This window comes from Diabrotica undecimpunctata, chromosome 10 (assembly GCF_040954645.1).
Source record: "Diabrotica undecimpunctata isolate CICGRU chromosome 10, icDiaUnde3, whole genome shotgun sequence".
NCBI classification, from domain to species: Eukaryota; Metazoa; Arthropoda; class Insecta; order Coleoptera; family Chrysomelidae; genus Diabrotica; species Diabrotica undecimpunctata.
In genome coordinates this window covers 14,319,601-14,332,032 of record NC_092812.1, presented here as the reverse complement: position 1 = coordinate 14,332,032, position 12,432 = coordinate 14,319,601, and the positions used below count along the sequence as shown (strand labels likewise).

General features: G+C 33.5%; 1 protein-coding gene across 1 annotated transcript in view; it reads left to right on the top strand.

Annotated features, from left to right (window-relative positions):
* hrm (solute carrier family 16 member hermes) overlaps nucleotides 1–12,432 on the top strand; it is a 145,059-nt gene that overhangs the window by 112,127 nt on the left and 20,500 nt on the right. Inside the window, exon 2 of the mRNA XM_072545420.1 lies at nucleotides 4,167–4,406. Coding sequence (XP_072401521.1) covers nucleotides 4,167–4,406 — 240 coding nt within the window. The remainder of the gene's footprint in view (nucleotides 1–4,166; nucleotides 4,407–12,432) is intronic.

Here is a 12,432-nt window from a genome sequence, read left to right as displayed (position 1 = left end):
CATCAAATGGTGGTAATTTGAATCTCATATTATGTGTATATTATGTGTCGTTTCGTCTCTAGGTGATTCTTCTTTCACTACCGGATCTAAGGCTATTGTGTTAACTGGTGGTAGCACTTTTGTATTAGTTATCATGCTCTCTAACTGTTTGATCTTCTCTTCTACTTTATCAAATGTTTTAGAAATTTCTTCATATTTCTCATTGTTTTGAATACTTATTTCTTTAATTATTTGTGAAGTCTCGGTGTTTTGTCTAGCTACTTCTTTAATAATTTGAGACGTTTCATCGAATCTTTTGGAAACAGTCTCGGATTTATCATCATTTTTTTTAGAAGTTTCTTCTATTATTTTTGAGACGTTTCATCGAATCTTTTGGAAACAGTCTCGAATTTATCATCCGTTTTTTTTAGAAGTTTCTTCTATCTTCATTAAAACTGCTTCTTCTGCTGATTGAAAGTGGAATGTCTCTGGGTCATCTCCATTCTTGTTAAGAACAGTCTTCAGTCGTTCTTGGAGTATCTTCTTGGAGCCGCTGCAGTCTTCATCGCGTTCTTCCAGTTGCTCACGCAACTGTTTTACTGAAAGTTGTACTAGCAGCATGTTTGGTCAGGCACACACGTACTTTTTAAATGTTCTTTCGTACAAAGATCACTACCGAACTACGCGGATGTTCCCGACGAACAATACTTTTCAAAAGTCTTTTTCAAAAGTCACTGCTGAATTTATTTCTTTTTTACTCACACCGTAACACCAACTGTAGCGAGATTAAATAAAACGAGCGGTTCGAATTTATATACATATATTTATTTATAACTTTACAGTTCGGTAGTATCTTAACAACTAACTTAACTCATAACATCGTGAGATATATATACTACAGTTACTAGGTTCGAGAATATTCTGGCGTTGTCCCACCTCTAATTCGCCTACGTGACCGGTTATTCTCCCTCGCATTCGATACACCGCGAACCTTCGAGAAGAGTATTAGAGATGCAATGCAACCGTTACCTGGGCCATGCCGAGAGCGTGTTCGTAACAATATATATATATATATATATATATATATATATATATATATATATATATATATATATATATATATATGGCCTAGGAGGACAAATTCATTAAACTTCCCGTGCTCGAATCGGTAGGCATCAATAAAGTGTTATGATCATTTCGGCCTATCCCAGCTTCATCAGACACTTGCGCTGATACAAATTCAAACTCGGAAAGTCCAACGAATGTCTCCCAAATCTCCCAGATTTGGAAGACATTCGTTGGAATTTTCCGAGTTTGAATTTCTTAAACTGATAGTGTAGTTGCTATCAAGGACCCATAGACATACCTTCTCTTGGGTTAGCAATAGCAATCCCTGGGAGTTTTACATTGTCATGATGTAAATTTGTTTAAAACTCGAACATCATTTAAATTTAACAACAAAATATGTATTAATTAACAAGGTTAACATCATTTAAAGGGATTTTACCCACATATTTAGTGGCTTCCCTCATGTATACCTAGTAATTACACTGATGATGGACTTATTTTTCGGATTAGTTCGAAAACATTCTGTGATGTAACCCGAAATGGCAATTTTAGAATATATATATATATATATATATATATATATATATATATATATATATCTTTTATAAAATATTTTTTGAATAAAAATTTTTATAGTTTTTTCCATAAATCGCTTTTAAGTATCACTAGAAATCATAATATCGCTATGCGGGAGTTCTCAAAATTGGGCTTAACTTTTTATTAAACAATATATAAAAAAATCGTTGTTTCTTACATATCTCAGCACCTATTGGTTTTAGAACAATTTTCAAGACGAATAAAAGATTTGCAGTTAAATTTTACATAAGATATAATATGTAGTTGAAAATCTTAAAAATTATTATTATTAATGAAAAAATACTAAAACCCACAAAAAAAATAGTTAAAAAAAGGGTTTTTTTGTTTTATTTAATATACTTATATTATATATAGGCTCTTCATACTTAATATGCGAAAGATATATTTTTACTTTGTTCAATCATCACACAAAATTTCAGAAAATCCATTAAATAGTTTTTGCACAATAATTTTGCAATCCAAGTTTTTTGAAAATAGTTAATAATTTTCAAAATTATGTCCAGAACAGATGTGTTCAAATAGTTGAAAATGTTATGATATGACATATAACATGGTATTCAAACTTTCGTTAGTACGGAAAATACTTTAAAAGAGGCTTCCTTAAAAAAGGTGATTGGTTTGTTAGTTCCGGACTAATGATATCGTTAAAAGGTGGGGGGAGCCGACAACGAGACCGCTCCGGCCGACTTGAAATTGAAATCACGCCATAATTGTTGTTGAGAACGCAATACCGAGGATAGCGAGAGACGGAGATGAGAGATGAATTAGTCGATGTGTTAAAGAGGATGAAGAATGGTAAGGCAGTAGGACCTGATGAAATACCCGTGGAGGTTTGGAAGGTTCTAGGAGAGGAAGTTGTTGATATTTTCATTGGTGTTGAAATGGGTTCCAAAGAAGTAAGGTTCGTGAAGGATATGTATGACGCAGCGTACACCAAAGTAAGAACTAATGTCGGATTGACCGAAAGTTTTCCAGTGACGGTTGGTTTGCAACAATGCTCTTTACTGAGTCCTTACTTGTTTAATCCTTTTATGGATATACTGACAGAGAAAGTAAGGGAGGGGGCTCCTTGGTCAATACTCTTTTCTGATGATATCGTGTTAGTAGAGGAGAGCCAAGAAATGTTGGAGAAGTTGGAATGTTGGAGAAGGATTATTGAAGAGCGAGGACTTAAGGTTAGCAGGTCGAAAACGGAGTATATGTGGCTGGGAGGAAGAGGAATGGTTTTGGACATAGAATCAGAGAAAAACTAGGATAAGTAGGAGAATCTAAATACCTTGACTCCTACATAACGGAAAATGGGACACCAGATCGAGAAATTGACCATAGTATACAGGCTGGTTGGTTGAATTGGAAGCGAATGAGCGGGGTACTTTTTGATCGAAAAATCCTTGAAGGGCTGAAAGGAAAGATATACAATAGTGTGGTGAGAACTATGTTCGTCTACGGCAATGAAGTGTGGCCTGTAAAGAAGATGGATGTAGCTGAAATAAAAATTTTACGATGGATGTTGGGTGAGCCTAGAAGGGACAGGATCAGCAACGACTTCATTAGGAAAAGAGCCGGGGTGACTGCAGTTTCAAAAATATTCAAGAACAAAGACTGCAATGGTTTGATCATGTCAGACGCAAAGATGAAAACTATGTGGGACGAAGGATATAGCTGTTAGATGAGAAGTTGATGGAAGGAGAGGTAGAAGAAAACCGAGAAGATAGAAGGGCTGTATGGCAGAATACTTGAGAGAAAAAGGTTTAGGTGAACAAGCCCCGATGGACAGAAATGTCCATATATAATAATAATGTTTATGAATAGTGCCATAAAAAATTATCACCAAGATTTGAAGGTTACTCCAGGAATTGCTTTTGATAACACTGTGCTGGTTACAAAAATTCACTAATTAATGCTCAAAACCATTCATTTTTGTTTCTACAACTTGAACTATGGGTAAGATGCCTTTGACTAACACCATGAGAATAAAAAAACGGTAACAAATATAAGATATTAGATATGACTTCCTAATTTACGCACAATTATTATTTAATAATTAGAATCTCAATAGAAAGCTTTAAAAACAACTATTAACGTCTATAAACTTACTAAACATTCAAAATAAACACTAGCATACCACTTAAATTGTAATCCAAGCACAAGAGTACTGATACGAATTGACATCTAAGCTACCCATTGCCGTGTCGTCAGGGTTGCCAGTTTATTTATGAAAATTTCATAAAGGTCTAAAAGCAATAAAGTAGAAATAAACATAATTATATTTTGTAGAGCAATTAAAAACCTTTTTTGAACAAAAAAACTATAGAATTAGTAATAATTTGATCATTGACACATTGACTATATGGACTGTTAAATAAAAACACGATGAATAAGATATAATAAAAATATTTTTTTTTCCACATCGCTAACAGCGGTGGCGCTGTTTCTTTAGTTTGCTTTATCTATTCTCAAGTAGTGACGAATACCATTAGCACCTAGTTGTACACTGTAACCAAAGTTCCTATTCATTTCAGGTGTAGTCTTACTAGAACACAAAAAGAATGAACCAAAAATGGACAAATGGAAACTGGTACCACCTGATGGCGGATGGGGTTGGTTGGTACTGTTCGGAGCGACCATGGTTAACATATTGGTGCCAGGAACTATTAAATCGTTTGGAGTCCTGTTCGTGGAGTTTCTCGAAGCTTTCGATTCTACTCCTGCAGAAGGGATGTGGATTCCAGCACTATGTTACTTTTTGTATAGTTCATTAGGTAAGTTTGATTTTTTATTTTTTATATAAAAGGATACCATTCGGTTTTTATTAGGAACATATTAGAATATATTCATTATTAAAGGGTTTGACATTAATTGCGTACGCTTATTTACACTTTGTAAAAATGTGTTAAGAAATTCGTCATAAATAGATAATTCAGCATCTAATAATATCATAAATAAAATTTATACTTCGAAAAAATTTTACTATGAAAAAACTATAATAAAACATGTTTTTCTTCTTCTTTCATCTTTATTAGACGATCTACCTGCTTTATCGTCTTATTCGCTTATTCGTCTCCTTATTTTTAATTAACTTCATTTTTGATTTTTTGTTTTCTGTTATATTGTGCATTTGTACAGGGTGTGTCCAAAGTAATGTAAAATATCTTCCTGGACAATCCGTCACTAAATTTTACGACTTTCTATAAACAGGTGTGATGTCTACAGTGACGGCTCGCGACCTCAGTATGCGGGTAGGTAACACATATACCTGTAGATACATATATATATATATATATATATATATATATATATATATATATATATATATATTGATATGATTGGTGTTTATAGAAAATAATTTATAAGTTACACTACTAGATAATATTAGATATAAAAAGTATTCGGTTATTTTAATAAGTTATATACTAGAGAATTTTATAAAAATATATTTATGTGAGGGCATTTTTAAGAAATTAGCATATAAAAAGTATTTTTTTATGATTATAATGTTGTAAATATATTTAAGTGAGCCATGTGCATAGGCAACCAATTATACAGTAAGTGACAGACAGAAATTAATAATTAGGAATATAAAGTGGGGTTATAATAATATGTTAGTTTAAAATGTTTAATTTATATATAGTTATTAATTTAAGTGTATATTCTGATCTGAAAAACCTAAATGTCAACAAAATTATCAATAGAAAATTAAAGAATTCTCCAGATTACAGAATTTGACCTTTGTTTACGGTCGAACATTCTCGAATAATGGTTATGTCTGTGGATCGAACATATACTTTTTCCAGAAAATTCAGACATGTGTTTAATGGAACAAATCGAACAGGATTTCTTGCTAGATGATTCTGGAACATGAAAAAAGATATAAATACCCGGTGATTTGGATTCAAGATGTCCATTCAGTTAGTGAATCAGTTATGAGTTACAGTTACTATGATGGCCAGTTTTTTAGTATGAAAGTTAGTTAGAGTCAGTCAATCAGTTATAATTGTTCAATATAGTGAGTTAAATCAAGATTAAGAAACAGTATAAAGAAAATATTATTGAAGATTAAAAATTATGTTATGTATAAATGATGATTGGATAATGGAAGAAGTATTAATTGAATATTAAAATTAAATAATATATTTGGTGATTGGATATTGGTATATAGAAAAGAAGAATAAATATAAATGCTTAGTTTGCTGGTTTGCTTGGTGGTTTATAAATGCTGGTGAAGAAAAATGTCTTAAATTGGTGGAAGCTGATAATTGGAAAAAGTAATTTCACAAAAACAAGGATAACCGAAGCTGCGAAGAAGACATTGAGTGGTGATTATAATCTATACAGTGGAAAACAGTTCATTTAGGCATTCAGTGACAGAAAGGTACAAAAATTTGTTAATATAATTTAGTTAGTGTCATAACAATTTCAATTTTGAAGATAGTTTGTTTAAATTTTACATTGTCTATAGAATTTAATTAGTTTCATAAGAATTTCAATTTAAAGATAGTTTATTTTAAATTTACATTGGCTAGGTTAGATATATATGTGTGTTTCATAATAGATATAATAAAGATCATTTAAAAAGTACTTACAAACTAATTCTTTGAGAACCGCGATAAAAACCCTATATATTATTATTAAAAATACTCATTGCTCATCATTCACAAACAATACATCATAACAATATATATATATATATATATATATATATATATATATATATATATATATATATATATATATATATATATGTATTATTTTTATTTTTCTTGGGTATAGGTCCTATGTATCCTATGTATGTTAAAAATCTCTCGATCTCGTATGTCCCGGGCGTCAATTTTCCTTATATGTACCATGATTGCATTTGGAGAAGGAAAGTATTTAATTCGCGCTACTCAGAAGAATATGGCGTTTAAGAAGCTCCTCTATCGCTAATTCGAATTCGCGGTGTGTATCCTGGTGGAAAAGCTGAAAAAAAACTTTTTTTTTGGCGGTATCGACGTACCATTTTTTGTTTAGAAACAAACTTTTAAAAACCAATAGTTTTTAATTATTTTTAAACAAGAACAATTACAAGAACAATTAACAATCAGTCGCCTCTACGGGGAAGAGGTAACTACATACTACAGAAGACTAGATTGTCTACGGAAGAAGAAAGCTCAAGTTCTTACGTCATTATTTCTATCACGATGGATGGACAAGGAGCTTCTAGATTTGTTTTACGGTTTGAGCAGCAGGTTGAACTATACAGTTTGGAATAAGATTGAATCCATTTGTTACAGAAAAATGGAGAATGAACTAGGAAGGAACACTGAACGCCAGAAAAACAAATAAGAAACGTTTAACCAAACATAAAGAGGTAGAATCAAAACAACACACAGAAAGGACAGTGGTCAACCTTTCAGATAAGGTTTTAACTCCAGCCTAAACATCATTGCTAGCCAAAGGGGGAAATTTTGCGATTGCACCTAAAGTTATACTCAAAGAAGATATCATCGTTAATATCGAGTCTGCGATTCGCAACTTACCAATCGAAAAAGCTGAAGAAATAAGGATAGAATCAGCAAGAATTTTGCATAAAGCTAAGACACCGAAAAATAACCTGAGCCACCAAGAAATCCGTGCCATAAAATCGTTAAACGCAGACAAAGATGTTGTAATTTTACCAGCAGACAAGGGAATCGCCACCGCCATAATGAAGACAACCGACTACAAATCGAAAATACAAAATCTTCTAGATCCTACGGTATATAGAAAACTTAAAAAAGATCCCACAGCAGTCACCCTACGGAAAATCAATAGACTTCGTCCATACCAGATGATATAAATTCAAGAATATGCAACAGTGAAGCAGTCCCACCACGCTTGTATGGCTTACCGAAAATACACAAAGACGATGTACCCCTGCGCCCTATTGTGAGCTCCATAGGATCTCCATCTTACAGCCTTGCTAAACATCTGGCCGATATTTTACAACCACATATAGGAAAAACGATGCCTTTGTAAAAGACTCCGCCCATTTCATCGAGAAGATCAAAGGAATAACTTTACAGGAATCTGATATTCTTGTTAGCTTTGATGTTGTTTTCCTATTCACAAGAGTTCCCCTAGAAGACGTTCTGAATTTAATTGAGGTGCTAGTTTCCAAGGATATGGTGGAATTATACCGTATTTGTCTCACTACCACCTACTTTTCATGGGAAGACCAGATTTATGAACAGATAGATGGAGTAGCAATGGGAAGCCCACTAAGCCCGGTCGTAGCCAACCTTTTCATGGAGCATTTAGAGAAGAGGGTAATGGACTCAGCATACAAGCCAAGGGTATGGTTTAGATACGTCGATGACACTTTTGTGATTTGGAGTCACAGAGTAGAAAAACTTAACTATTTCTTGTCTTATATAAACACACTACATCCAAATATTCAATTTACGATGGAAACAGAGAAAGATCAACAACTGACGTTCCTTGATGTATTAGTAAATCGAAAAGAAGGTTACTTAGGACATAAAGTGTATCGAAAACCTACACACACGGACAGATACCTAAACAGAAACTCAAATCATCATCCAGGCCAAAAACAAGGTATCATCAAAACTCTGGCGGAGAGGGCGAAGAGAATTTGTGAACCACAGCATCTACAAAGTGAACTTCTTAATATTGAAAAAGCGCTCACCTCTAATGGTTATACCAGAAGAGAAATACATAAAGCGATGAACAAGGTCTCTAGAAGAAAGGACGAAGAAACAGAATGTATAGGCAAAGCGTTCTTGCACTATATATCGGGGGTAACGGACAGAATTGGGCGAATACTTAAAAAAGCCAATGTAAAGACCATTTTCAAGCCTACAAAGAAAATCAAAGACTGTTTAAGATCGGTAAAGGACAAACGCGACCCATTAGCAACGGCCGGAGTATACCGAATACCATGCACATGTGGAATGGTATATGTGGGAATCACGAAAAGACACATGCTTTGCCGAACATCGGATACTGTTTGAAGAAACGCAGATGCTGGATAAAACATCACAGTACTACCCACGGTTGTATCGGGAAGCGCTGGAGATAATATAAGCACTCAAATAATTTTAATCGGATAGAAGTAGGACTAAAAATCAACAAAACATGGATACCAATATTAAAATCCACTAAAACCCTTCCCGCAAAACACGAAAAAAGAAAAGCTACTACAAACGACGACACGCCCTCTCACGCCGAAACCAGTGAAGGGGAGGCGAGTAGAAAATATAAATATGGCCTCCGCAGTACCACGCGGCGTCAGTATCAGCTTACAAGCGAAGCAGTAACATCTCCAGAAGATGCCAACCCCTAGTGTTTGCGAAACGTCGAGCACTAATCTCAGAAGACAACGGCCTAACAGCCCGAACAAACAGTTTAACAAGAAAGAACAATTACGTTCAACGGAAACTAAAGTTGCAGGTATAGTAGCAATTAAAACAAATGATTTGTATGAGTCAGAAATTTTTCTGTTATCTGACCAATTTTGTTACACACTCTGATTTTTCGATAATATCAGTAGTATCATCCGCTAGTATAGATTTTCTATTGAAATTTCATTTTTTATGAAATCAGCAAGACAATCTATTAAATCGTTTTGTTTTATTTTTGATGAACCCCTTCTATCAATATTAAAAATTTCTTTAAAATTACCCATATTAGAAGAATTATGGATCTCATCCCTACCGCAAATGTAAGCTCCAGCTTTGCTAAAATAATCGTTGTAATTCTGTCAATAGTTTGCGTGTTTTTTCTATCCTTTTTACACCTAAACATTTGTTTAAATGTTCTTTCGAAAATTCGTGTTTTTTGACACTAGCGGATAAATTATTGAAATCTGAATATCTCTGACTCACCGAAACATTTTGCTCCAAATATGAAAGCAGTAGACAAAACCAGCAAAAAAGTGAATTTCTAAAATAACTTCCGCATAACAATTTATGGTTTTCATAACGTATTGTTTTAAACGATCTCTAATTTCTAAAACTTTCTTGATTTTGGCGCCTTGAAAAGGGCATGTCAATCAAACTGTATATTTTATACCCCGAAGCCCGAATGAAACCGAAGGCGCGCGATTTTATCGCCTTTCGAAAGAGCTGACTAGCCGTGCTGCTAGGGTTGCTCCTGACTAAGCGTAAGACAGAGAGAAATATAGATGTTTATTCTATTCTAAGACGAAAATTTGTGAAAACGTGAACATAAAATTGCCAATGACTTTGATAAGAATTCGAATAAAATATCAAGTAAAACCAAATGCAAGAAACGACACCAAGTGAATCAGCAAACTTGGGACATAAGGAAAAATATAACAGCCAGAAAATTAGGAATATTGGGGCAAAAGAAAAACAAAAAATGGACCGTATGTATATAATATAAAAAAAGCTGCTAGAGTAATGAAACGGATATGCAAGTGTAGCAGAAAAGAAAATAGTGTAGTCCAGTGTCTAAGACTCACAGAAGATGATAGAAAAGAAAATTTTGAAGAGTTTTGAAAAATGGATTGGCCAGAGAAAAAGCTATTTCTGAGATTTTTGACTCAGAAATCTAACACTGTTCACTGTAACACAGGGGTCGAGACCGAAAATAAGAGACACAGAGGAGAAGAAAAAACTCTTGCAAATACACTCATGGACAAAAATATCGAATATTTTGGAATTATCAAATTTTTGTTTTTTCAAAATAAATTCTGGTCAATCAAGTCGTTTATTGTAAAATAGAGTTTATTTTAACAATGTTTAATGAACAATTTTAAGTTTTTATGCGGAGAAAATTGTGAAAAAAATAAATGTTTAATATTAGGTAAATAAGGTTATTTTACTCTAAACTTAATGATAATTTAAATTGCTTAAACAAGTCGTTTTAACTGAAAGAAGTGCATGATCAGTAACGAGTATTCCCTCCTTTAGCTCTTATTACTGCTTGCATCTTGCTCATCATGCTTGTAAGTAAATTTTGGACATATTCTTGGGAAATTGCATTCCATTCATCCTGTGCAGCAAGCCGAAGTTGCTTTATCGTATTTAGAAAGGGTTTTCTTTGTCTGTATGCTGGGTTTTAGGTGATCCCACATGTGCTCTATTGTATTTAAATCCGGGCTAAACGGTGGCTAATCCAATCTTTGAATTTGGACCTCATCAAGATAATTACTCACTATGGCAGCGGCATGTGGTCGAGCATTATTGTGCATTAACGTGAATCTTTCATGTTCAATGTAACCAACATATGACAAAAGATGATCTTGCAGGATGTTTTAAACGTAGGAATCACCAGCCATCCGTCCAATTACTTCCACAAGTGCGGTAACTACCTCCCAACTAATACCTTCCCAAAGAATTATGCCATCAACTCCAAAAATAACGGTCTGGGCAAGACTGCAGCTGGCGAATCGTTCTCCAACTCTTCTGTAGACGTAATTTTGACCATCTGGCTTTCTGGTTAATTTAAAAAAACCTAGAAAACCCAAAGAAGTGGAATCACTTGAAACATTTTTGGTTGGGTTACCTAAAGTTGAATCGCATTATTGCAGCAAGAGGACATCGAAGTTATATCTTGAGCCTGGCTGGCAATCAAAAAGAAGCGTGTACACGTATTATAAAGATAATTGGTGCAAAGAATAAAATGTAACTCAAAATCTTTCTATTTATCAACCCAAAAAATATGTTTGCGATATTTGCGAGTCTTTTAAAACGGGAAATTTGAGTCAAGACGAGTATGAAACGCATATTCTTAAGAAAGATAAAGCAAGGATACAAAAAGATGTAGATAAAGCAGACTCAACTTGTGTAACATTCACAATGGATTTACAATCATTATTACTTTGCCCTAAATCTTCAGTATCTTCTCTGTACTATAAAATGAAGTTGTCTGTCCACAACTTTACAATTTATAGCATAAATACCAAGGAAGGATTCTGTTTTATCTGGAATGAGACAGAGGGCGGTTTGACTTCCAATGAGTTTTCAACAATAATTTCAGATTCTGTTTTATCGTTTTATCAAACCTGTCCTTACCTGAGGGAAAGGAAAAAATTGTTTTGTACAGCCACGGCTGTTCGTACTAGAACCGTTGCTGTACACTAGCCAATGCGCTTCTTTATATTGCATCTACGAACAATGTAATATTTGAACAAAAGTTCCTAGAAGTCGGTCACACACAAATGGAGGCCGACTCAATGCACTCCTGCATTGAACGGAAGTTAAAAAATAAAACAGTTCGTATACCAGCAGATTATATAACAATCTGTAAAGGTAAAGAGGCCAAAAAATTTCCTTCCCCATATACAGTGAAGTATTTGTATTACAAATATTTCAAAAATTTTGATAGTCATTTATTTTATAATAGCATTAGGTCGGGCAAACTTAGTGGATCTCCCGAGTTGTCGATAAACGTGCATTGAAGTATTTACCTAATCAAGCAATTCAATTCAAATTGAATTTTTCTGATGAATGGAAAAATCTACGCCAAAAAAAGACAAATTAATTAATCCAACGACATTTCACAATCTTTCAAGTCTTTACATCAAAAGACTATCGATTAAAAATATTATATATATATCATATCTTGATTTACAATCCTTACCATCTATTTAGGAACCAGATTTTTATCCCTTTTATGCTGCAATTCCTCACGATTAAACACCTTGTTTGTGTTAAGTTTTACTGTAGTTTGTAAAATTTATGTTTTTTATTTAGTATTATAAACTTAATTAAAATGTGTTTCGTTAAACATATATTTTTGTATTAATAAACTTAAAAAAACTTATTTTCTGAATCACCCTTT